General features: G+C 37.4%; 1 protein-coding gene across 5 annotated transcripts in view; it reads right to left on the reverse strand.

Moving 5' to 3' along the window:
• SLC44A1 (solute carrier family 44 member 1) overlaps positions 1 to 25,277 on the reverse strand; it is a 196,416-nt gene that overhangs the window by 41,760 nt on the left and 129,379 nt on the right. For 3 of the 5 annotated variants that reach the window (XR_010148599.1, XM_009457052.5, XM_054658915.2), the window contains exons 13-15: positions 23,297 to 23,434; positions 14,690 to 14,926; positions 12,548 to 12,628 (exon numbers count right to left, since the gene is read on the reverse strand). Coding sequence is in view for 4 of the 5 variants with exons in the window: in XM_009457052.5 (XP_009455327.4) it covers positions 12,548 to 12,628; positions 14,690 to 14,926; positions 23,297 to 23,434 (456 nt within the window). In the remaining variant the exon portion in view is untranslated. Of the gene's footprint in view, positions 1 to 6,636; positions 9,003 to 12,337; positions 12,629 to 14,689; positions 14,927 to 23,296; positions 23,435 to 25,277 lie in introns of those variants that run through there. The other 2 variants (XM_016961367.4, XM_016961365.4) reach the window with 2 other exon arrangements.

A 25,277-nucleotide genomic window follows, 5' to 3' on the forward strand; every position in this document is an offset into this window, starting at 1 on the left:
TAAACTCATTACAGATCCAGGCTCCAATTCACGTGCAGGGCACTGAACCAGGCACAATGAATGTCTTCCATGATGGACACTGTCCAGCGGAGGCTTTTCTTTTCTTTTCTTTTCTTTTTTTTGAGACCGAGTCTCGCTATGACCCCCAGGCTGGAGTGTGGTGATGCGATCTTGGCTCACTGCAAGCTCCGCCTCCCGGGTTCAGGCCATTCTCCTGCCTCAGTCTCCCGAGTAGCTGGGACTACAGGCGCCCGCCACCACGCCCGGCTTATTTTTTTGTATTTTTTTTAGTAGAGACGGGGTTTCACCGTGTTAGCCAGGATGGTCTGGATCTCCTCATCTTGTGATCCGTCCGCCTCGGCCTCCCAAAGTGCTGGGATTACAGGCATGAGCCACCGCGCCCGGCCCAGTGGAGGCTTTTCTATTCTGCCTGATGATTGAGTTCAGTTGCAATCTTAGCATTCACGTGGCAACTCAGACTCCAGCTATGAAGCCTGGCCAGGCAGTGGATGAACTTTGTACTTCAGAAATTGGTTTAGGTACATTTATAGTTGCTATTCCGAAGCCCCCAGAACATGCTGTGAGAGACAGAAAGGAACAGCTGGGAAATTCTGGGGCACCCTTGCAGCATACTGACCTAATTTGAAACGAAGATGTTGCCCATGATTTTATCAGTCACCACCCTGGGCATGGGGAAGTGTTACAACACAGTAGACAATAACATTCTTTCCTATAAAATTTTATTTATTACATAAAAAATTCTATACATTTGTTAGACTAAAATACAGTTTTCATTATAATTCTGGCAACTGAGTCAGTACACAGAGAAAACTTAGCATTAGATCAGCACTTTTCTTTCTAGTTCGTATTTCTGCACAAGAAAAACATTTCAAAGCTCCGTTTCATATAGGCTGATTGTTTTCTGAAGCCAGATGGAATTCCATCCAATTCAGAGCTCTTGGAAGTTAATTTCCCAGCAAGATTTGATAACTCCAACTCCAGAAAGTTAATTGCTTAATATACATATTTTTAAAGTCCTCTGAGAGCATAATGCTCCATCTGTAAAGTCTGCACTGTGTCAATAACGACCGTCACAAATACTAGGGCTACAACTGTGTCTGTGGGGCATGTTCAAGCACCTACATGTTTGTTCCCCCACATGAATACAGTGTAGTGACACTGTAATAAGAAAAAAATCCAAAATAATGGTAAGGTAAATGATTCCAAACTATGAATTCATGGAAGGCTTAACTGTGATCCTCCAGTTTATAATGGACAAAGACAAGACAAGATACAAAAATTCATTTTGGCACTATGAAATAGGATGCAAATGGCAAAAAAAAAAAAAAAGACAAAAAGGCATCAGATTGAGAAATATGTGGCACCACAACATACTTCTCATGCCACATTACACAGCTGCGAGAAATCAAGACACACTGATGTGTTTTCTGCTCATATCACCCCATATGCTGGGCTGGGCTTGACACTGGATGTGAAGACTCAGTGCCTGAGAGATCAATAGCAGGTCCCTACTGTATTGACTGATCTTTAAATTTGGCCGCCTTATTATTCTAGGAGCTCTATTCTAAACTCAAGGAGTTCAGAAAGGCTGTGCCAGCCAGTAAGTAAAGTTGGACCTTTGGTCTTCAGAAGATAGGGTTTTGTCTTTGGTTGTTTTTTGAAGCCCCTGTCATTTTGCTTGATGCCCTTCACACTTTTCTCCCTGCCTTTTTGTTAAAGTTTTTTTCCTCCTGTAATAAAATCAGTTAATAACCACTGAACTAACTTCTTTAGATTAAAGCTCTATTAGAAGCGCATTCAGTGGTCCAGAATATTCTGAGAAAGTATAACAACTTCTTTCATTATGGAGCTCTCAGTATCTTTTTATAGGGAAGAAGTCAGAAAACTCCAACAACACAACACAATCTAGTAGCATTAAGGCAACACAGCAGAAGAAAAGTTAACTGTCCCCATGTGATCATCTCTGAAAACCAAAATAGGCAAAAACAATAGGGGCCAAAAACCAAGTTCTGAGCACAGACTACAGGAACCTAGAAGATGGGGAAAATCTACTTAATAGTCCCTGTTTCAAATCACCAGCCCCCAAAGCTATCCTATTATTGTCACATTCCTGTGGGGTATCTAATACAATTTACGAAAAAAAAAAAAAGTCACCACCTGATTATCAACATGGTAAATGAAGAAGGAGCTCACATTTTCTAGTGGCAACTAGAATGATCCATGGAACCCATTCTATCTGCCCAATTATTCCCAAGTCTTCTTTTCAATGCCTACTTTTTTTACTCATATGATTTAACACATGCTCCTGAAACGACAGTTCAAATTATAATCCTAGCTGACAGGATGGGTGGATCAGATTCATACACGAAGGTCAGAATATTCCCTTTAAGTCTTACACTTCTGTGACAAAAGGACATATCACATTTAGATACTTAGACTGGACTTACGCCCTTTTCTATCCAATATGGGCATTTCCACCAGTGGTCTCTGCATTTACTACTGTGGAAGTTTCATTAAAACTCTTCTAGGCCGGGCGCGGTGGCTCATGCCTGTAATCCCAGCACTCTGGGAGGCTGAGGCGGGTGGATCACCTAAGGTCAGGAGTTCGAGATCGGCCTGGCCAACGTGGTGAAATCCCGTCTCTACTAAAAATACAAAAATTAGCTGGGTGTGGTGGCACATGCCTGTGGTCCCAGCTACTCAGGAGGCTGATGCAGGAGAATCACTTGAACCTGGGAGATGGAGGTTGCAGTGAGCTAAGATTGCGCCACTGCACTCTAAGCTGGCGATAGAGCGAGACTCCATCTCAAAAAAACACCAAAAACAAACAAAAAAAACCCGCCAAACTTTTCTAGGAGTGTGGGGCGGGGTAGGGGGCTGACTTTTCTCCTTTCTTCACCAGCCAGTTATGATATTTCCACTTTCTTCAGCCTGAAAAGGTAGGAAACGGTTTGATGCCTGACTATAAGTCATGAGCCACTGGGATCAAATTTCACAAGAACTTCAAACCCCTTGATGAGTTTCTGCCTGCTTTTTCAAGGGCCCAGGGAGCCTTCCATGTAGATGCAGCACCCTTACCTAATAGTAAGGTGCAGATGTGAAGAAATCCACATGCTTCCCTAAAGAAGATAGAGTAGGTAAGGGACTGGGGGCGGAGTTCTATTGGCAGAGGAGTCTGAAGCTGCTCTAGTGGGTGACTGGAAAACACTAAAACAGAACACACCTCCCTGATTTATGCAGGGAGAAAAAACATCTTTTGCATTTCTACCTTCAGCATCTGCTCCTCCAACTTTCTACCAAATTTATTTTTTGCCAACTATGGACTACCCTTGAGGTTGCTAATTTATCATCATCTTCAACTGTTGTTGGAACTGGACATGTTGACAAATATATTTTAAGACAGTAGTATACTGATAACACTAAGCCACATAATGTCATAATGTCATAGCTGAGCTACAATAAAAAGAATCAAGTGTTTTGGTAGATGGATTGATTACAAGGATTCCCTATTTATTTCTTCTTGGATTCTTTTTTGGCTCACTGCAAATAATCTGGTACCTTGGCCCCAAATAACCGCCAGGACACACACACACACACACACACACCCTCATACCTCCAAGGAAAGAAAATCTTACTGTCATGAAGATTCAGTGTTGATCATCTTGTTATTCCTTCAGATTAGTGTGGTTTCTATTCCCTAACCTGCTACTAAATTACATAAAGTCTTTAAGTTATAAAAATGATTCCAGGTCAGAAGGTGGTAAGCATCATCTCAAAAGTATCTCTAGTGGAGGCCTAATCACTTCCTCATTTCAAAACACATTATCAGAACAACTTTAGAGCAGCCTTTTGACTTGGGTTCATTAGCCCCTGAGGGGGTACAGGGGTGGAAGCTGGCAGTCTGAGGGCCCTGAAATTCTATGAGCATTTTGAGTGTTCACAGACATGTGATGTGCATTTGAAGGAAAGATAGTCCATAGCTTTCTTAAGCTCAAAGAGACCCATTGTCTCTTCAAAGTAACTTGTTTTTGAATATCAAATATTAAATTCAGGTCTTAGCAAATAAAAGTGAGAAATTTCTGAGACATTTGTAAATTACAATGTTTCCATGTTCAACTAGATCTTCACTAGACCATTAATAAAAGCTTTATTATTCTGAGCTCCGTGTCCTGGAGAAAATCATTTAAGTTGTAAAACTGAGCATCAAAACTGAAGAATAGCCTAATAGGTCTCGAACAATCTCACATGTTTTTCACAAATTTACTAATGAATTTCCTTAGAACACATTCTGTCCATATAATTTACAAAGTGGCAATTGTTCATGCAATATTGAAACGGAATCATCATTTGTCTTTACATGTACAAAATCAAGATGGGAAGAAAGGGCACTACAGTATTTCTATAGAAAAGAAAGGTTTTCCACAGAAATCAGTAAGTTTAAAAACTGCATTAAAGTTTTCTATAAGAAAGATATTTTCAAAGATTTAAATCTTGGATTAAAATTATCCTTTTAAAATTAAAACATGGAGTATAAGAATTTGGCTCAAATGTATGAAATCTGAATGGAAAAAGTGTGCTATTCTAAAATCATAAGTGTACAAGACATGTGTAATTTTTGTTTTGTTTTTTAAGTTTGCTAGCTTTAGATTTTCTCTTGGCATATTCAAGGGTCTTGCTTTTTAAAAATTTGGACTATGTGCCACTAAGTTAACAAAGATGAGTTAATTCCAAGAAGCTACTGTGTATGAATAGTGCCTACTTTTCAAAAGGGCTAACATGCATTCTTAGCACACAAAGATACATGAATATGCATTTAAAGCAAAAGGCAGCCTACGCTGTGAATACAGAATACACAAATATCTGCGTTACGCTTTTACTTATGAACCCACATTTTTTCAATATACATTCACAGACCACTTCTTACCAGTTCTAGGCAAGCCATTATAGTGCACTCTTATGTGTCAGATGAAATGTATGAAAAGAATACAGAAATTAACTGTGGCAGGTGCACTGATAAGCCTCCAGACTCTGAGAGTTTTATTTGTTGTTGTTGTTTTTTTTTTAAAGTAGCAGTAGAAAAGCAGTAAAGAACTTACTTATTGAAAAGCGAAAGCTTAAAGACCTTTCTGGAGGAAACTTCTCAGAGGCCATGTTAAGGCTATTGGAAAGTCCAATTTAAATGACAAGGTTACTGACCAAAAATCAAATAAAATATTCAAGTCACCATTACTGGCAGTTCTGGTTTTGGAACTGATCCCAGAATTCTACCTTGCAGGCTAGGAGATCTCTTAAAATGGCTGTTAGTAGCTAGTAATAGTGCATGGTGGAAATAGTTGAAGCCTCAGGGGCAGTGATGTGGCCTCACACATATGTGGTGCCTGCAGTTCCTGTAGCTGTTTTGAAGAGGGAGGGAGAGGTATTAACTCTGCTCTAAAGCAGTTTGGGTCCAGAATAAAGGGGTCAGTGCCTCATACCCCCTACTAGGGTGAAATCCTAAAACTGCCCAGGGAAGGCAAGGAAGCCCTTGGCAGATACCAAGATCAGTGGTATTGGAAATAACTTACAATCAGCAGCCTAATGCCCTCACGGAAAAAAAAAAAAAAAAAAAAGAGAGAGAGAGAGAGAGAGAGCATCTCTACAAAAGAAAAACATTTCTAGCATAACTTTAAAATAAACTCAGTAAGTGCCTCCTCCTTAACCATTATAGAAAAAGTTTGGGTACCAACATACAGTTAAGCTACTTAAGTTGTAGTGACTTAGGACTTAATTATCTTATAGGATAAAATAAAAACTTTAATCCTAAACATTAGCCATTGCATTAAATGCTTTAAAAGAACAACTGGCTTTGAGCTCTGCTCATCCATGCAAGGATTATACAATCTCAGTGCTCTAGCTAAATTGCTAATGTTTTATTACTAATGCACTGGTAAGCCTCTCATAGAAGATGGGTCTCTTGGATTTACACTGAAATATAACTTTTCTCTTCCATATTATGGAAGACCTTATTCTTCAGGCAGGAGCTTAGAAAGTCTAAATTATGCACCAGAGCCTTAATTATCTGATGGCAAAAACCACGATACTCTGGTCACTACTACAATTGACAATAGAGGACCCCAATTAAAACTCTAGAAATATGAGTCCTGAATGCAGTTTTGAAGATTGACCACAGAAGAAGACAAAAACCACCACACAGAATCAATGATTTATGAAATTATTCGGGTATCCACATTTCACAGAGAAATTTCTGTTCTTCATCTATTCTTCTCACTTGGGCAGAAGATGGAAGCAGTGAGCGAATAGCAATAAGGCAGCCCATAGCTAGCTGAAGAATGACTTGAAATGAAAGAAAAGAGGCAGCAGGAATATCCAAACATAACCTCAACACATTTAAATATTGCTTAAAATCCTCTGTGAGGCTTTATCAAATTAATCAAGGAATAAAGCTCATGAAAGAGTGATATTCCACATATTAAATATCTCTCTGTGTGTGCCTGTGTAATGCATATCTGCATATTTCTACATGGCACATGAATTTACTTAAGGAAAACAGCCTGGCAATTAATTTGCAACTCAAATGACATGGTTACACATAGATTATAATTTCTAAACACAATGTTAGTAAAACAAAATTTATTTGTAAAACAGGACCTGTTATATAAAATGGCACACAATCAAGTTATACAAAAATACAAAATTTCTTTCTGATTACAGTTCTAGTTGCAAATGATAATTAGAAAGCATTCCTGGTGGCTTCCAAATAGCTGAGATTGCGAGCATATGGAACAGGGAGCAGCAACAGTCCATGATGCAGGGATGTCCAAGTGAGTAGAACCTAATTTCCAAGTTCAGGACTTCCATCAGGTCACTTTGGAGGGACACCTCTTAAAATTGCTAGCTCCTGGAATGTCTTCTGTTTTGATACCCATCTTCTAGACTTTTGCCAATTCTAAATTTAGTTCCCAATGTTTGTGAAAGTCCAAAATCTGTGCGGCTATGAAACAGATGGTATTCTGAATTTTCTCACATGATTTGCTCTCTCATCTATTTGGACAATTGTTAGTTATATAATTATATTTATTCATTTCAAATGAATAAAAGAGAACAGCGATACTGTTTGGTGATACTAGATGTTAGATGTTAACTTCTGGAGAATTATTCTTTCAAAATAGCTACTCTCGCAATGTTGGTTTCCCAGATCTTGCTAAGACATGAGCTCTTAATTGTGTGTATGCACGTGTTTTTTAAAATCCAGACTCTTATTGCAAATATTCTGAAAAATCAGAAATATTACATGAACTTTTAAAAGAAACCAAGGCATTTAGCAAATTTTAGCCTAGCTACAGTAAAGAACACCAATACTTAAAAAAAAATACAATTTACCTTTTGCAGCAATTTAAAGGTCCAACCCTTTGAAAGGAAGCACATTAGCAAACGGCTGCTTATTAAGCCCTAGTGACACTACTTGTATGCATTTCCATAATACCGATCTAATTCACTGTCTAGTTCTGGTAGGAGGCAATGCTTTCTTTCAAAAGATTCTCCTTCCATGGAATGATAAAATGCTGAGGCTTTTTTTTTTTTTTGTACAGAGCCTGTATTTAGTGCAATAAGTTTAAAAAATTTGCTCTGAAATATTTACTTTACATTAACAAAAATAGCTTTTTTTAAAAAAATTGTAACAAAAAGGAGTTATCGCATAAACAGATCATGAATTATTCTTAGCAAATTACACCTTTTTTTCTTAAAGCATTCACCATTACAATAAGCAGAACAATGGAGTATTAGCCATTCATATCTGGTAAGCTTCAGGAATAAAAAAGCAAAAAACCCCAAACCCACCCCCAAACAAAAACAACAGTCACACTGGAGGATCAAAACATTAGCCAATTCTTCAGTTAAACATCGTAGAACTCTGGATACTCAATGAATTGCCAAGGAGAGGAGCACCTGCCAGTGTGTTTTCAGATTGTATAGCAAGCATTTGAATAAAATGGCCGTTTAACCCTAAGCCACTGACGTTACTCTGAAGCCGAAGCCCAAGCACCGGAATTTTCAATGCTTTATGTTCCATGTTTCTGTCCCTTCTTTATTCCTCCCAGCATTACTTAATCTGCAAATCAATACACAGAAACTTAAAGGCTAAACTCGCTGGGTGCCCCAGCTTCCTTTCAAATCAGGCACACAAATGTGTGGAGGATGCTACTAAAGTCAAAAAGGAAAGAAAGACAAAATATAAGGGAAAAGTTTGCATACGAAAGATTATCTACCCTTTTCTTTTTTTACCTACTTTCTTTTAAAGAAGCGTTAGGGTAAACTACAAATACCTGAGGAGTTGGTTACCTTTTAATGTTGGCTGACAAATGTATGAACTATTATGAAAATTCCCATATTGGGCCCACTTGTATGTTTCTAAAAGTAAAATGACATGGCTTCTTTGATTGGGGAAAACTGATTGGAGTAATTCCTTATTTATCTGAAAGCATATGCCTAGTCTTGACCCACTAGGACTTATGCATCAGTAAAATAAGATCTTGATTTTATACAGACATCAGGGAAATTACCCCTGAATAAACTTTAGACATAATTAGGTACAATAATTTTACCTATTTTTAAATAAAGTTAAAATCTCCTCTAAGTTATTAAAAATGTTAATCAGATATGAATTTTAACATTTCCATTAAGACAATTACAGTTGAAAACATTAAATGACGGAAATTGCCTTGTAAAAGCCACCCGTATGAAAGGAGTACATGTTTGACAAAAATAAGCATAAAAAAGGTATTAAATCCCTGTTCCTTTTCTCTGATTTTGGCTGATTTATGTGTGTGTGTGTATATACATATACATATATACACACATACATATACATATATACACACACCCACACACACAAATACATAGTTATGTGTATATATTGTTTTGGAATGTCAATGGGTTTCCATAACCGTCGGCTAGGTTCAAGCAGAACTTGCTCCCGAAGCCTAGAAAACAAAGTCATACAGAGTATAATCTTAGACAATTACCATTAAAAGGAGATCATGAATGATGTTACAAATATACACATGGTCACAAACAGCAAGACAGCAAAATGGACTGAGAATCCTTCTCCCCTGAATTCCTGGAGCTGAAATTCTTATGAATGTTGAAAGTCACACTTTATCCAGGATCATCTCTGAGATACACAGAGCATACTTCTCTAGCCCATGTTCCTACAGTGTCTAGGATTTTTCCTCCCTTTTCTCTTTAAGTTCTTTCCTATATGATAGCAAGCAGACAGTCAGAAAATCTCTTTCCTAAACCTCTTCATCACTTTTGGTACATTTTTCCAAAATCACTTTCAGAGAATCATAAAAAAATTCATAAATCTTTAAAGTTTCCTTAACTAGCGAGCCTCTCTCAGGGAAAAGTTCAAGAACAAAACTGGAAGTTCTCATGTTTAGTTCAATGATCTCCTGTCAAAAGGAAAATATAAAACCTCATTTTACTGAACATTATTTTATAGGCTAAAAATGAAGCCTAAATTAAAATATCTCATTGAGGAGGGAGGAAGATAGTGAATTCAAACAGCAGCAATGTTTCTAGAGCTAATGCAAAATAGGCATGATGCTCTTTTATAGAACTTTCATCTACAGCAACAATATGTGAATTATATCAAGCAAATACAAATAAGCAATCCTAAATTCTATCAATCCCCAAACTTTCAGTAGAAATTTCTGAAATACTTTTTTAGAAACACATGCAAAGGAATGGTGTTAGTAGGGGCCAACTCTAATCATGCATACTATGGAAGAGAAATAAAGAAGGTACTAAGGTGCTGAAAAAATAAAACTACTCTGTGAGCAGCATTTCACACTTGTCTTCTGGGAACTTTTTAACCATTTAAAACATCATTCTTAGGGACCCAATGCTACAATGTCCAAAGCACCAGAACAATGCACATAGAAGATGTATTTTGGGATGCAGCAGAGGGTTTTTGCCATTAATCTGCAAGCAATGAACTGATGAACAGCATAAAATGAAAGCAAAAATTAAATAAAGATTTTAATGCATTGTTTGAAGTAAGGGACACTATTTCAAAACTGAAAACACTAATAGGAAATAACTCTTTCTAAAATATTTGGCATCTGGTAGAATGCCACATAACCTGGGCAATTCTCCCAGGATTATTACCTATAAATTAGGAGTTTAGGTAAGGAAAGTATACTTGCATTCTGATCTACTACAATTCATCTACCATTCATTAAAGAATACTATAGAAATCTGTGCCAACTCATGGCCAAATTACCTAGTCTTCAACCTCGAAATATTTCTCCCTTTCTTTAAATGCTTATTACTGAATGATGTAATGAAAGCTTCAATCACTAGAAAGACAGAAAAGGGGGAAAAGCTTGGTTTATATTTTAAGATTTCATATGTCTTGTTAAGTTTTGGGCTTAGAATCGATTTGCTGAACAATTAGGACCTCCAAGCAGTAGAAGGAAGGAAGCCTTCCTCATTTCTCCATGTTGCCACAGGGTTGGCAGAATCTCCACTGCTGCCCTCCTCAGCCTTTGTGAAATAAGAGGGATACAGAAAGGTGTGGAGGGCAGGCATGGAATCTGATGGGAAGATTACTGGTGCGCCTCCATCTGCCCAAGCAATCACGTCTAGGTGATGCAAACTTAAAATTCAGAGCTATGTGGGTACTAGAGTGATCTGTGCTCTGGGATTCTAAACATTTAAATTTGATTTTATAATTATTCATGCTATTAAGTAAGAGTAACACCAAAATAGGCACTGGAAAGGGTTACAGAGGAAAGGTTTTATATCTAAATATTTTATTGAGGCTTTAACTTAGGTTGAATATGCGATTAGTTTGAATATACATATAGCCTCCTTGCCTCCCTCCATAAATAAACCCATTTCCTTTACTCTTAATTAAATGAGCTTATTTTATATCATATATATATATATATATATATATTTTTTTTTTTTTTTTTTTTTTTTTTTTTTTGAGATGGAGTCTCGCTCTGTCGCCCAGGCTGGAATGCAATGGCGCCATCTTGGCTCACTGCAACCTCTGCCTCCCAGGTTCAAGCAATTCTCCTGCTTCAGCCTCCCAAGTAACTGGGATTATAGGCACACGCCGCCATGCCCAGCTGATTTTTTTTTTTTTTTTTGGTATTTTAGTAGAGACAGGGTTTCACCATTTTGCCCAGGCTAGTCTCAAACTGCTGAGCTCAGGCAATCCACCTGCCTCGGCCTCCCAAAGTGCTAGGATTACAGACATGAGCCACCATGCCTAGCCTACTTAAATGAACTTATTTTATAGCATATATTTTAAAGTTGAAAACCTACAAATCAGGGGTATCCAATCTTTTGGCTTCCCCAGGCCACCCTGGAAGAAGAATTGTCTTGGGCTGCATATAAAATACATTAAGGATAGCTGATGGGCTTAAAAAAAAAAAAGGCAAAAAATCTCATGTTTTAATAAAGTTTACGAATTTGTGTTGAAAGCCTTCCTAAGCCATATGCGGCCCACAGGCAGCAAGTTGGACAAACTTGCTATAAATCAAATCATTTACTAAAGTGTAAAGAAGACAGAAAGGAAAGTCCTTACCTCACACTTTTGAACATTATATGCAGTCAGGGGACACATTGTTTAAAATTATTTAAGGATGCAGACAATTATATAATATTTGAAAATAAACATGCTATTTAAAAAAATATGTGTTTAAATTAGGAAGTAATTAGACCAATATATGATAGAGGCATCTGTTTCTATGCTACAGTGACAATATCCATGTGAAAAGCAGCTCAAGGTTCTCTTACACTCATTAAGCTGCTTTTTTCAAATAAAAGTGGAGTAGAGAGATATATTTGTGTACATATACATATATAATATCAACTACCAGAAATAATTTATCCATCTCACAATTAAACTGGGAGAAGACTAGATTGTCTTACTAAGTGGGAATGTGGGTATTGATGAAAACAGCCTTGTTTGCTACTGAAAAATAGCTTAAGAAACAAAGAAAGTACAACCTAGGCAACAGAAGAAAAAGTCAGCCAAGGGAAAAGGACAGCAATGTAAGCAGAACCATACTTTTAAAAGGGGGAGTATGAATTTTAGCAAGTTGAAAGGAATTGCTATGATCACCTTCCAAAATGATAAAAATCAAACCGTCAGTTCAAGTGTACACCAAAATGTTCAGTCTGATGAAAGCCAAACACTGACAGTTAAAAAGGAAACAAGAGCAACAGCAGTTTTACCTTAGGGAAAAAACCATCATCCCCCACCCGCCCCCGCCGAGCACTGACGAGGATGCTGTTCCTTTCAGCTTACTTTTATAGAAGGTGGTCTCAGTTGTGACAAGAATTCTGCCATCCAAATGATGGGTAAGCACACAAACAGAAAGAGCAGCATGTCCTGCGTGATACAGATAACAAAAGCTTCTCCTGAAGAAGTGCAGTCAGTGAAGACAGAGAGAGAGAGGAAGTGAAAGTGAAATTCTTGGAGGGCGGCCACCTCCTCATCTCCACCTACCATCGGCTTTAGCTCTCTGGCATCAGCGACGCCTCCCTTACCAGCTTCTTTCATTGCTTTCCTACTGTTTTCCACAAACTCCTGCAAAATATGGACCATATTGAATAAATTCTTGGGTCCTTTCAGATTTGTTAGTAGATGAATTCTAAAGAACATTTACATTTTTGACTCAATCTTGGTAAATGGATGGCTTAAAAACATAGCAATAAATAATGTTTAGTATCACACATGAGAGTTGCTAAATTTGTAGAAATGGACTCTGCAATTCGCTGATTAAAAAAATCTTCTTTCCATCCATTCATTGTGACAATCTTACTAAGGCTCCAAGAGATAATGTTAGTTCTACCTGGAAGAGAAAATACCTAACATTTTTAAGAGGCTATTTTCTCATACTCAGAAATCATTTTATTTGTTGTTGTTGTTGTTTTCTATATCAAGGTTAAATGAAACAACAAGAACATGTTACTCCATAAGCCCCCACTTTTAAATAACCATAGAAGGTAAAAGAACACATTGATACTGCTAAGCACATAATGCTTTTTTTCTTAACCAAACCATAAACAAACTACTCTTTTTAAAAAAAGTGTCAATCTGACCATGACATTACTTCATGAAGCAGGAAGACAGGGTGTATCAACCAGAACCTATGGTTAGTAGTAGTCGAAATGGGAATGTGCCCAAAGGGAACATTTCTATTCTGTCAACGTTTACGGGGCACTTCTTCATTAAATATCCTCACCATTCCTACAGAGAAAACTGAAGGGTGGAAAACAGTTATTTTTTACTCTGCTTTTCATCAGTGACTTAAAAAACAGTAACACTCTTCTAAATGCTTTAATCACAAAAGAGATGCAATAATCATGATCAAATTCTATTAAGAAAATAACCAGTTAGAATCAGTTTAGACATTAAGAAAATGTTCACAATTTAGCTGATGTTGCCAGAAAAAGAGAAAATCAGTGCCAAATAGGTCAGCTAAATCATTTGGAATTCTTGCTATTGAAAAGAAAAAAAAAATCTAGGCTGGGCATGGAGGCTCACACCTGTAATCCCAGCATTTTGGAAGGCCGAGGCAGGCAGATCACCTGAGGACAGGAGTTCAAGACCAGCCTGGCCAACATGGTAAAACCCCATCTCTACTAAAAATACAAAAATTAGCCAGGAGTGGTGGCACACGCATGTAATCCCAGCTATTTGGGAGGCTGAGGGAGAACTGCTTGAACCTGGGAGGTAGAGGTTGCAGAGCCAAGACCATGCCACTGCACTGCAGTCTGGGTGACAAAGCAAGACTCCGTCTCAAAAAGAAAAAAAAAAATCTAGCTTATTTATTAATACACTTATTTTAGATTTAACTGGATAAAATATGCTCCTGGAAAATGACTTGTTATTTCAATGATTAATGCTTAGTATTCAATATTACCCATTTTGAGATAGAAATATTTCACAGCTTAATAGCAAACTACTATTATTTAGAAAGCATCTTTACTTTGGTAACATTTAACACTGATTATAACAGTACTTAAACCATTTAATAAGGTTTTCAAATTTTTAAGAAATTTAATTGAGGTTCTAGTATGAAAAATCTGCATATAATATCTGTGTAAAGGTTCAGATCTTGACTAATAAATAACTATACACTCTACCAGTCATGGGTCTGTTATCGGTATTCATCACAAAATGCTTTCAATTTGGCCTACCATATTTAAGATGATGAGTTTTAACCAGGGTTGACAGCAGTAATGTTTGGGGCAGTGGTGGATAGAGAAAGACAGGTAGGCACTAGGACCTGGGAAACAGGATATTTTGTCTTTGAGCCCCATTTCAGGAAAAGGCTAGAAGCTAGTTTAAAAAGTCAATTCAAATCTATCTAACTGCAGAGAGAGGGGCAGCAAGAATAGGGTGAACTTAGGACTATTAACGAGTACTGCTCTAGCTAGGTGGATCTGAAATGATCTTGTCCATGCCAAGAAGCCTTCCTCCCTGACTTACCCTAGATTAACCTCATTTATGAGTCAGTGCTACGGGGTTAATTCTAAATTACTCAGTTGCATATAGTGTGAATTAAATATAGAGAATGTTTTACAAAATATTTTTATTGGTATTTTTATCCCTAAAATAGGAAAGGGCATTTGAAGTACTTACCATCAGCACTTTATCCATATAGAATTCTCTGCCAGGGCTCCCATCATTGTATTTTGTATCAATGGCAAAACACAAGAATAATACATCCACTACCATTTCATAAATAGACAGGAAGCAATGAGCGACTAGGAAAGCAAAGAGGCAGACGATGATCAGAGGCAGCACCCATACTGTGTAGTCCTGCTGGTAGTTGAGCAGCATAATCCCAGCTAAACCTGTGCTGCAGACTATCAGCACCTGAAGCAGAGAGAACAAAGATCATATTTAATATCCTACTGAAGAAAGCCACTCTTTTTTCACCATTTGCAGACTTAAAATTCTACTATTTATAAATGATGGTTGCATGAGGCCATTCCATCTCAAATGAGGAAATATAATCCACATATTCTCATATACACCCAGAGTTATACATGCTTATCATATAATATAAATTTTAAAATCATACTTTAAATGATTCTGGTTTAAACATAATTAAGTTTTCCAAATGCTGTGCTGCACCCTAAAACTTAATCTATTTAGAATCTGTGGCAATTTTTAAGATAAATGTATGCATATTTTAGAAAAAATTTACACACTCTTAGCACTCAGAAAAAAAGTGATATTTCAGTGTAATGGTATGTATTTTTTTCTAAGCATTTTCACATATATGAAATAGCATTATATAAACAAATCACTATAAGCTTTTCATTAATATACATAGAAGTATCATTATAAATGCTTCATATTTACTCAGCTACATAATTTCATTTTATGAGTGATTTAAAATACAAGTAACCATTCTCTTACTGTTAGAGATTTATATTGTTTTCAGATATAAATAATGCTGCAACAAACATGTACAGTCTTAGAACTTGTTCTGTGTTTCATATTTTATTTCACATAGAATATGTGGTAAATATAATTTGCCATGAAGTGTATATTTGGACTCTCTGTGAAGAAAGAGGTTGCCAAAAACATCCATGCTAAAAGAATAAAAGAAATAGCCAATTTAGTTATTGTCAAGAACCACCCACTCTGATGCTTCATCATTTCACATGCAGCATTTTAAATTTTTTGTGGTTTTAAAAATACATTTTATTCCAGCTTTTCAATAACCCTATGAATGGTTTATGGCAAATATTATCATCCCATTTTATAGCCTTGGAAACACACTTACAGATGCCAGCTGACCTGAGTAGAAAAAAAGGAGTAGATCCAAGGTCAAGGTCATAAAAGTAGAAAAAAAGAACAGATCCTACTCAAATAATGGTCTTATGATGTCAACTCCAGTGCTCTTTTCAGATAAAAACTCAGAAATATTTGGATATTGATCCAAAGCAGTAATGGATTCTACTGAATTCTAGACACACTCTTTCCCAGCCCTTTATTTTGTCTTGTATAAGGCTTTAAGTAAAGGGAAAAAAGAGACCCCTAGAATCATGGCAGCCTCTTCTTGTCTAGCATTAAGAATAATAGGCAGACCATGAATTCTTCTTTGGCATTTTCTCCAATATTTATCAACATCAAGGCATTTCTCATTCACCATTATCTTAACTCAGAGTTAAAATGCATTAGATGATACATTGGTTAAGCTATAAATTGATCCCTCTCTCAGATGCTTCTAGGGAGCAAATCTGGGTCTGCCTAAGCTTTGGAAGACTCCCCACCATTTTTGTAGCAACACACTTATGAATCTTCTCTTATAGTGACTTATTTTCTGGGGTTATTTCCATAGATGGTTAATTACTTCCATTTTCTTTTCTTTCTCATTTTCTGGGGTTATTTCCATAGATGGTTAATTACTTCTATTTTCTTTTCTTTTTCTTCTTTTTTTTTCCGAGACAGAGTCTTGCTCTGTTGCCCAGGCTGGAGTGCAGTGGCATGATCTTGGCTCACTGCAATCTCCACCTCCTGGGTTCAAGCAATTCTTCGCCTCAGCCTCCCAAGTAGCTGGGACTACAGGCGCTCGTCACCACACCTGGCTAATTTTTTTTTTTTTTTTTTTGTATTTTTTAGTAGAGACAGGGTTTCACCATGTTGGCCAGGCTGGTCTCGATCTCCTGACCTCAGGTGATCTGCCCGCCAGGGCCTCCCAAAATGCTGGGATTACAGGCGTGAGCCACCGCGCCCGGTCATTACTTCCATTTTCTTCCACTCTCCTGGTTTCAATTTTAGAGTGAGTTATTTCCTATACTCTCCAAATCTTGCACATTCACCCTCTTGGAGGGCTGAGGTTCTTCATGCTCTCACCATGCCATTAAAAGTTAAACCCCTTTGAAATGGTAAAGTTAGTTATAGAAAAAAGGTATGGCTCAAACAAACTAGACGTTGAGACAAAAAGCTGGTGAGATGGAAGGTTAGATATTCTCATGCAGGAGGTAACTTCAACAATTAGTGATGTTTAGCCAAAAAAATGTAGTAGTTATTCCCAAATATAATGAAAGAGTGTTATGCACTTATTCAAACAGATACATTAATGGTTCTCAAACTGTAGAAAGGCTAAGAATGCAGATTCCTGGGCCCTAATCCCAGAGTCTGGTTGGTTGGATCCATGATAAAGCCCAGTAGTTTGCATTTAAAAAGTATCCCAGGTGCTGATAAAGACTATGTCTCAAGAAGTACTGGTCTATATCAGTGATCTCCATGGTGGATGGAGATCCACATGGATGGAGATACCCACGTCCTAGGGAGTATTTAACAGGATCACCTGGGACTTCTATTATATTTCTCATACATTTAAAATGTCTTCTTTCATATGCTTTATAAGGCATATATTAGTAACAGCTATATATATAAAAATAAATATTTACATTTATTTGATAAATATTTGATAAATAAATGTAAATATATTGAACAACTGTGATCAAACTTTTTTCTTAATAGGGGGCATGACTTTAGAAGTTAAGAGATCCCTAGCTGGGCATGGCGGCTCACACCTACAGTCCCAGCTACTCAGGAGGCTGAGGCAGGAGGACTGCTTGAGCCCAGGACTTCAAGACCAGCCTGGGCACAAAACAAGATTCCGTCTCAAAAAAAAGAAAAAAAAAAATAGACGTTCCTGTTCTAGAGGATAAATTATTGGAATGCAGTAGAAGAGATTCATGCTTTAGGTAGGATGTGGGAAGCAGGAAGGAAAGGATACTAGTTTTGGAGTCAGAAAGATGTAGATTTGAATTACGGAATTAGTACTTAGTTTTGTAACTCTAAGCAAGTTCATTTAACCATTCTGAGCCTGTTTTTCCATCTTTAAAAGAGACATAATAATACATACATCCCACGATTGTTAAAATAAGCATTCTAAAAGTATTTAATGCAATGCCTGGCAATGTTTTCCCCTCTCTCCCTTCCTTTCTTTTCTTGCCATCATAAGTGCAACATTTATGACGCTCTTTCTCTAGAGAACCTACATTTTGAAAGATATTATTTACAAATAAAATAGCATTTATAAGTAATAATTCATATTCTCAATTTTTATTAACCCAAGTCAAATAAATTGTCAACTAGAAGATATAATTAGTGTGAGAAAAGATATTACCAAATGGAAGTAAAGTAATTTCACACAGAAGCAAAGGAATTTGAGATTGAGGGGTTTTGGGATAGCTTTATTAGGACAAATATCAATACTTAAAAATATTTAAACTGGATTATAAACCTCTATTCTTACCTTTAGGACCCTATTGGCCAGTGACCATATGTTACAAGTCACTAAACTAGAAGAGCTAAGGTCCCTTACAAATCTAATTCACATTCCATAAAAACTATTAGAGTACCATAGAAATGGAACCCATAATGATGTCTTTTTTTATTTTTAAATTCAGAGTTTTAAAATTGAATTTAAAATTTAGAGGTAGTTGTGAATTCACATGCAGTTGTAAGAAATAGTAGAATGGTTCCACGTACCCTTTACCCAACTTCCTTCAATGATAACATCTTGTAAAACTATAGCATACTGATATCACAACCATGAGATTGACATTGATACTGTGAAGATGCAGAATACATCCATCATCACTGGAACCCTTCACTTTGTTATTTTACAGCTATTTCCCCTCCTCCTCAACCCGATCTCTAACCACAAATCCATTCTCCATTTCCATACTCTTGTCATTTTACTTTTTTTCTTTTTGAGAAAGAGTCTCGCTCTGTCACCCAGACTGGAATGCAGCGGTGTGATCACGGCTCACTGCAGCCTCTGCCTCTGGGCTGAAGCGATTCTCCCACCTCAGCCTCCCGAGTAGCTGGGAATACAGGCGCACCCCACCATGCCAGGAAAATTTCTGTATTTTTTTGTAGAGATGGGGTTTCGCCATGTTGTTCAAGCTGGTCTTGGACTCCTGGGCTCAAGCGATCCATCCTCCTTGGCCTCCCAAAGTGTTGGGATTACAGGCGTGAGCCACAGAGCCCAGCCCTGTTGTCATTTCTATTATATAAATGGAATTAATCTTCTGGGATTAGATTTTTTCGCTCAGCATAATTCCCTCAAGATTCATTCAAGTTGATATGTATATGAACAATTCATTTCTGGCATCATGTTTTATAATGTTTATTGTGATCTATTAGTTGAACTACCTCATTAGAAACAAATTCTGCATGCTAGCAGTCATTGAATTGTAATGAAAAACTCTTTTCAAAAGATTTACTGTATTCTATGACCAGAACTATATTTTTAGGAAAGAAAAACTAAAGAACATTTATATTAAAATGTTAGAAACCCAGAAGATTTCTCTTCCTCTTATTTTTCTCTTTTCTGAATTTCTCAATTAAAAAAATGTATTTATCTTTTATGGTTTTTAAAGTCATTTGAAATATTATAAATATTACATTATTAAAAATATATCTTTCTGGAAAGCAATCTGGCAATGCACATCAAGAACCCTAATTAATTCTAATTCTAGGATTCTGGCCTCAGGAAATAAAGATTGATGTGGGCAAGATTTACACACAAATACAAACTTTAGGTTAGTAAAAAATTGAGCACAGCTCAACTGTAAAAAACAGAAAACCTGAGGATTGATTAAATAAATGACACAACAGTTGTATAACCATAGTTAGAAAAGTTTTAAGAAAACAAGAAATGCTCATAATGTAACACCAAGTGAAAAGAGGGATACAAAACTGCCTTCTCTACTAGGTTTCTTTCGTTTTTGTTTTTGAGACAGAGTCCCGCTTTGTCGTCCGGGCTGCAGTGCAGTGGCGCTATCTCAGCTCACTGCAACTTCCACCTCCCAGATTCAACCAATTCTCATGCCTCAGCTTCCGAGTAGCTGGGATTACAGGCATGTACCACTATACGCCTGGCTAATTTTTGTATTTTCAGTGGAGACGGGGTTTCCCCATGTTGGCCAGGCTGGTCTCGAACTTCTGACCTCAAGTGATCCACCCACCTTAGCCTCCCAAAGTGTTGGGATTATGGGCGTAAGCCACCGTGCCCGGCCCTCTACTAGATTTTAAATTCTATGTATTGATCAGTATATAACCAGGACCTGTAACAGTCCTTACCACATTACTAGTAGACACTCTATAAAGATATGAATAAAAAGATATGATAAAAAGTTCTAACAGGTCACTAGGCTGCTAAAAAAAGCCAATTTTAGAACATCGTGTTTTATCATCTTTATATTCTTCTCTCTCTCTCTTTTTTTTTAAGACAGAGTCTTGCTCTGTCGCCTAGGCTGGAGTGCAGTGGTGCAACCTCTGCCTCCTGGGTTCAAGCGATTCTCCGCCTCAGCCTCCCGAGTAGCTGGGACTACAGCCACTCGCCACCACGCCCGGCTAATTTTTTTTTTTTTTGTATTTTTTAGTAGAGATGAGGTTTCACCACATTGTTGGCCAGGCTGGTCTTGAACTCCTGACCTCAGTTGATCTGCCCGCCTTGGCCTCCCAAAGTGCTGGGATTATAGGCATGAGCAACCGCGCCCAACTTATCTTTTTATTTTTCATTAAAAAAATAATGCATACTCAATATAGAGAACATTATCTTACTACAATAAAGTGGGGTAGGGGTTTGGAATTATCTATATTTTCAATATCCAAAAGCAATCATTGTTAACATCTTGAGATATTCATTTCCATTCTTTTTCTTATAAACATTTTTAAACACTACTAAAGCCCAGTAGTTTTACTCAGCTTTTTCATTTATTACATTATATGCATTTCTTCATATTGTAAACTCTTAATAAAAAACATGGCTTAGTAGGTGAATAACAGTCTATTGACTATTATTCCCAACCATTTCTCTATTGTTAGGCATCAGATTGTTTACAATTGGTCACTATATAAATAATGCTGTATTTGTTGCAGTTACTACTACCAGGAGTGGCTTATCATTGACTCAGAATTACTGAGTCAAAAGGCTTTTAAAAACAATTTTAAAAAGGCCCAAGGACAAATTTAATGTCAGCTGAGGCAATTATAGCACACAGTGATTAATAACTTAGAAGTCAGACAGACCTGAGTTTGAACGGCCACATTCTAGTTCTCTAAATTTGGCCAATTCAATTTTTCTCTAAATTTTAGAGTAGAGAAAACCAAAGATAATACTAGTAGCTCACCTTACAGGGGAGGACCAAATGTAACACTTAACAAAAGCCCTTCACTCATTGCCTGGTACCCAAAGTATCTTAATCAGAGTTTACTAAAATCATCATCATCAAATATTGCCACTTTTAGTATCTCCCTTATTCCTCTAAATGGCTTCTTATTTCCCTTTGTAAAAAACGCTGTGGGCAGTGGCTCATGCCTGTAATCCCAGCACTTTGGGAGGCCGAGGTGGGCAGATCACCTGAGATCGGGAGTTTGAGACCAGCCTGACCAACATGGAGAAACCCTGTCTCTACTAAAAATACAAAAATTAGATGGGCATGGTGGTGCATGCCTGTAGTCCCAGCTACTTGGGAGGCTAAGGCAGGAGAATCGCTTGAACCCAGGATGCGGAGGTTGCGGTGAGCCGAAATTGTGCCATTGCACTCCAGCCTGGGCAATAAGAGTGAAGCTCCATCTGGAAAAAAAAAAAAAGCGGTGTGTGTAGTGTGTGTGTGTGTGTGTGTGTGTATACATATATATACTTTTATTCTAAGTTGCTTCATATCTTTCTTAGCTGTAGGGATAAATTATAAATACGTAAACAAAAACAAAAATAAAGATGGTGAATTCTGAATCAGCTGTAGAGACCCGACCCACTTCATCACACACGATGCTATATATACTTCTCCATGCCAAACATATTTTCTTTACAAAAACACTTAAAAAATACAGTTGGCTAGAGCAACCTAAGGGTTCAATAGTAAGAGAATGTTTACAAATAGTATTTGGTGGATATTTACCATGGTAATAATGAATAATTGTGAAGATTATCAAAACAAGATGGAAAATGTATATGATGTAATGTAAAGAGAAATGGGCGGGACAAACAGGTACGTATGCTATGATTGTTATACTATAGAAATACAAGCCGATAAAAAAAATGGGAAGAATTATATAGAAATAAGTTATTTAGTTATAGTGGTGGTAGTATAAGCCTTTTTCTTTCCTCAATTTAAAAAATTTTCTGAGCATTTTATGGTTTAATACTCAGATACAATGAAATCTAATTATGTTATTGAATATTTTGCAGTATTTTAATAGTATAGAATAAAATGCCTCTTGTTCGACACTTCTAAGGAAAGTATAAGTCTCGTTCTCTAACAGCTCTATTTTGAAGGGGGTTATATATAATACTGTAATAATAATGATGACAACTAACATTCACTGAGAACTTAAAATGTGTCAAGCACTCTCCTAGATACCCTACATGTATTAACAATGCATTAATCTCATGACCCTAGGAGTTTGGCACTATTATATTCCAATTTTACAGATGAGCAAACTGAGGCACAGAGTGATTCCCTTATCTAACCTGCCCAGGTCACACAACTATCAGTGATAGAGTCAGAACTGAAATCCAGGCAGTCAGGCTCCAGTTGCAGTACCACTAACCTGGAGGAAGACTATTTCCTAATTCTTTACAGTTCAAAACACGTAAAGAGGGCCGGGTGCAGTGGCTCGTGCCTGTAATCCCAGCACTTTGGGAGGCGAAGGCGGTTGGATCACCTGAGCTCAGGAGTTAGAGACCAGCCTGGCCGACATGGGGAAACCCTGTCTCTACTAATAATACAAAAATTAGCCAGGCGTGGTGGCACGCCTGTAATCCCAGCTACTCGGGAGGCTGAAGCGGGAGAATTGCTTGAACCCAGGAGGCGGAGGTTGCAGTGAGCTGAGATAGCACCATTGTATTCCAGCCTGGGCGACAAGAGCGAAACTCCGTTTCAAAAACAAACAAACAAACAACAACAAAAAAACAACACAGAAAGAGAAACACAGGCACATGACCTAGCCTTTCCATGTCTCAGTTTCCCTCTCTGTAAAATGAGGATAATAATGGAACTTACCTTAAAAATTTATTGTGAGGATTAAATGAGCACAATATATGTCAAGTACTTATCACAATGCTGGACACACAGTAAGGGCTTTCTAAGTACTCGCTATATATTACTTTTAGTTTTTTGGTGGCCTGAATATTTTTAAAATAAAAGAGCAAATAAATATATGCAAAATTTTACTGTATGTTGCAGAAAAAATACTTGGTTTTACCTTGCCAAGGAATAACATAAAATCTCCTACTGTGTTGATGGTAGCCACTCGCAAAGCATTCTCCACCAGAATGACAAAGGCATCCTTTGCTGAGGTGCAGAAGTTGGTGCTGTTGATAGCTGTGGCTGTGTATGCATTCTGGACAAAAGCAAAAACAACACTTTCGTCAACAATTGAAACTTCCTTTGTTAAGATATAAACTGAGCATAGCTAAAACATAGCTTCTAAAAATATTTCAGTCAAACACATGGCACCCTTTAATGAGGTACAGATCGAGACTGAGTACAAGAAAATATAAGATTTAAAGCCTCATATGGTAAAAATAACTTTCCATTTGGCTTAGTTTTGGTCCTTTAAAAACATTGTTATTTATTAAAACATACACAAACCTTTCTAACACCCATTAACTTCTTCCCTGTTTTAGTAAATCAAACATAATTTAATCTTTCCTAGATGTCTCAGGGTTGTGACTGTGAACATCAGCAGTGCACTGTAATCATTTAGGTGATGCTTTAAAAGCTGAAGAGGCAGGTGTGAGCATCAGATTGCTATGGTGTTTTATCTGGACTATCCACTATCTCCTCCTTGGTGGCTTTCTTCTATCCTCTCACTTCTCACAGCTCTTGTAGTACATAGCTCTTTGATGGCTGGCATTTTATACCACTCCTCTTCCTGGGAGCAGAACCCTAAATCTTTTTTGAGAAAACAGTCTTACCCCATTCCCTGTCTCAGTCCCAGTGAGACTGTCACTACCTCCAGCTCTGGGGATGGGTCTTGATTGACATAAGCCAATTAGCATACTATACCTACTGGCCACAATGATTGGTTCAGAATTGGTGAATAAACCAATCAGAGCCAATGAAAGCAAAAGTGATGTTCCCTGGGGCTTCTGGGAAAAAAAGGCTTTCTTTCTCTTCCATAGGTTCTCTTGAAGGTGTGAGGGTTTGAATGGCTATAGCTGTTTTGCTAACATAATGAGAAGAGCTGCTGAAGGTCACCATGTAAAACTGAGGGTGAGGCCAACACCATGAAGTCAGAGCAGGGAGAACCAGGTACTTCAACCTGGTGACAGTTGGGACATTGGGAACTTGCCAGATTTCTGAACTTTTCAGTTATAGAAGCTAATAAATTGCTAAGAATCCCAGCTCTTCCCTGCTCCACATTCCCCTCCCTCTCCCTTGTTCAGGTCAGATTGAGCTGAGCCTTCTGTTCCTTAAAATACTGAGTTCTAGCTGACACGTTTTCATTCAATTATACCTGCTTCTGCTGCCCCATGTGCTCTTTGACCTACTAGTCATAGACTGATTTTTTTTCCATTCTTTTTTATGTTACATTCTAGAACAGCATTGATGTTTTCTGGGAAATGTGAAAAAGTATTATAACATCAAATATGTTTGAGTCTTAGGAAGGAAAAGTATATGAACTTTGTGACTAAAACTTTTGGTCCTGAGGAATTTGGGTTTAGTGCTGACTTAAATTGTTTCTAGGTCCCAAATGTTGAGATTGCTGGGAAACTGTTGGAGATAAAGGGCTTACTTTATACTGTGTTGTCTATAAAGCTTTAACCACTGAGCCCAGGAGAGATAGTCTACAATTTACGAATATTCTAATTATAAGCTTGTTAGTTATTAGGAGTCTGTAATGAAGATGAGGTTTGAATTACCAAAAATTTAACTTGCCATTATATGATTAAATTCACTGATTAAAAATGCAGAACATTTCAGAGCCAAAGAGAGTATTGTACTGAGCAGGTCACTACTTGTGGTTCTTAAGCTTTTTTCAGTAATGGGGCAATAGGAAATAAATTATGGTGCTCTTTAAGAAACACAGTATGAAGACAGGTGTGGTGGCTCACGCTTGTAATCCCAGCACTTTGGGAGGTTGAGGCAGGTGGATTGCCTGAGGTCAGGAGTTTGAGACCAGTGTGGCCAACATGGTGAAACCCCGTCTCAACTAAAAATACAAAAAAATTAGCCGGGCA

This window comes from Pan troglodytes, chromosome 11 (genome assembly GCF_028858775.2).
Source record: "Pan troglodytes isolate AG18354 chromosome 11, NHGRI_mPanTro3-v2.0_pri, whole genome shotgun sequence".
Classification (NCBI taxonomy): domain Eukaryota; kingdom Metazoa; phylum Chordata; class Mammalia; order Primates; family Hominidae; genus Pan; species Pan troglodytes.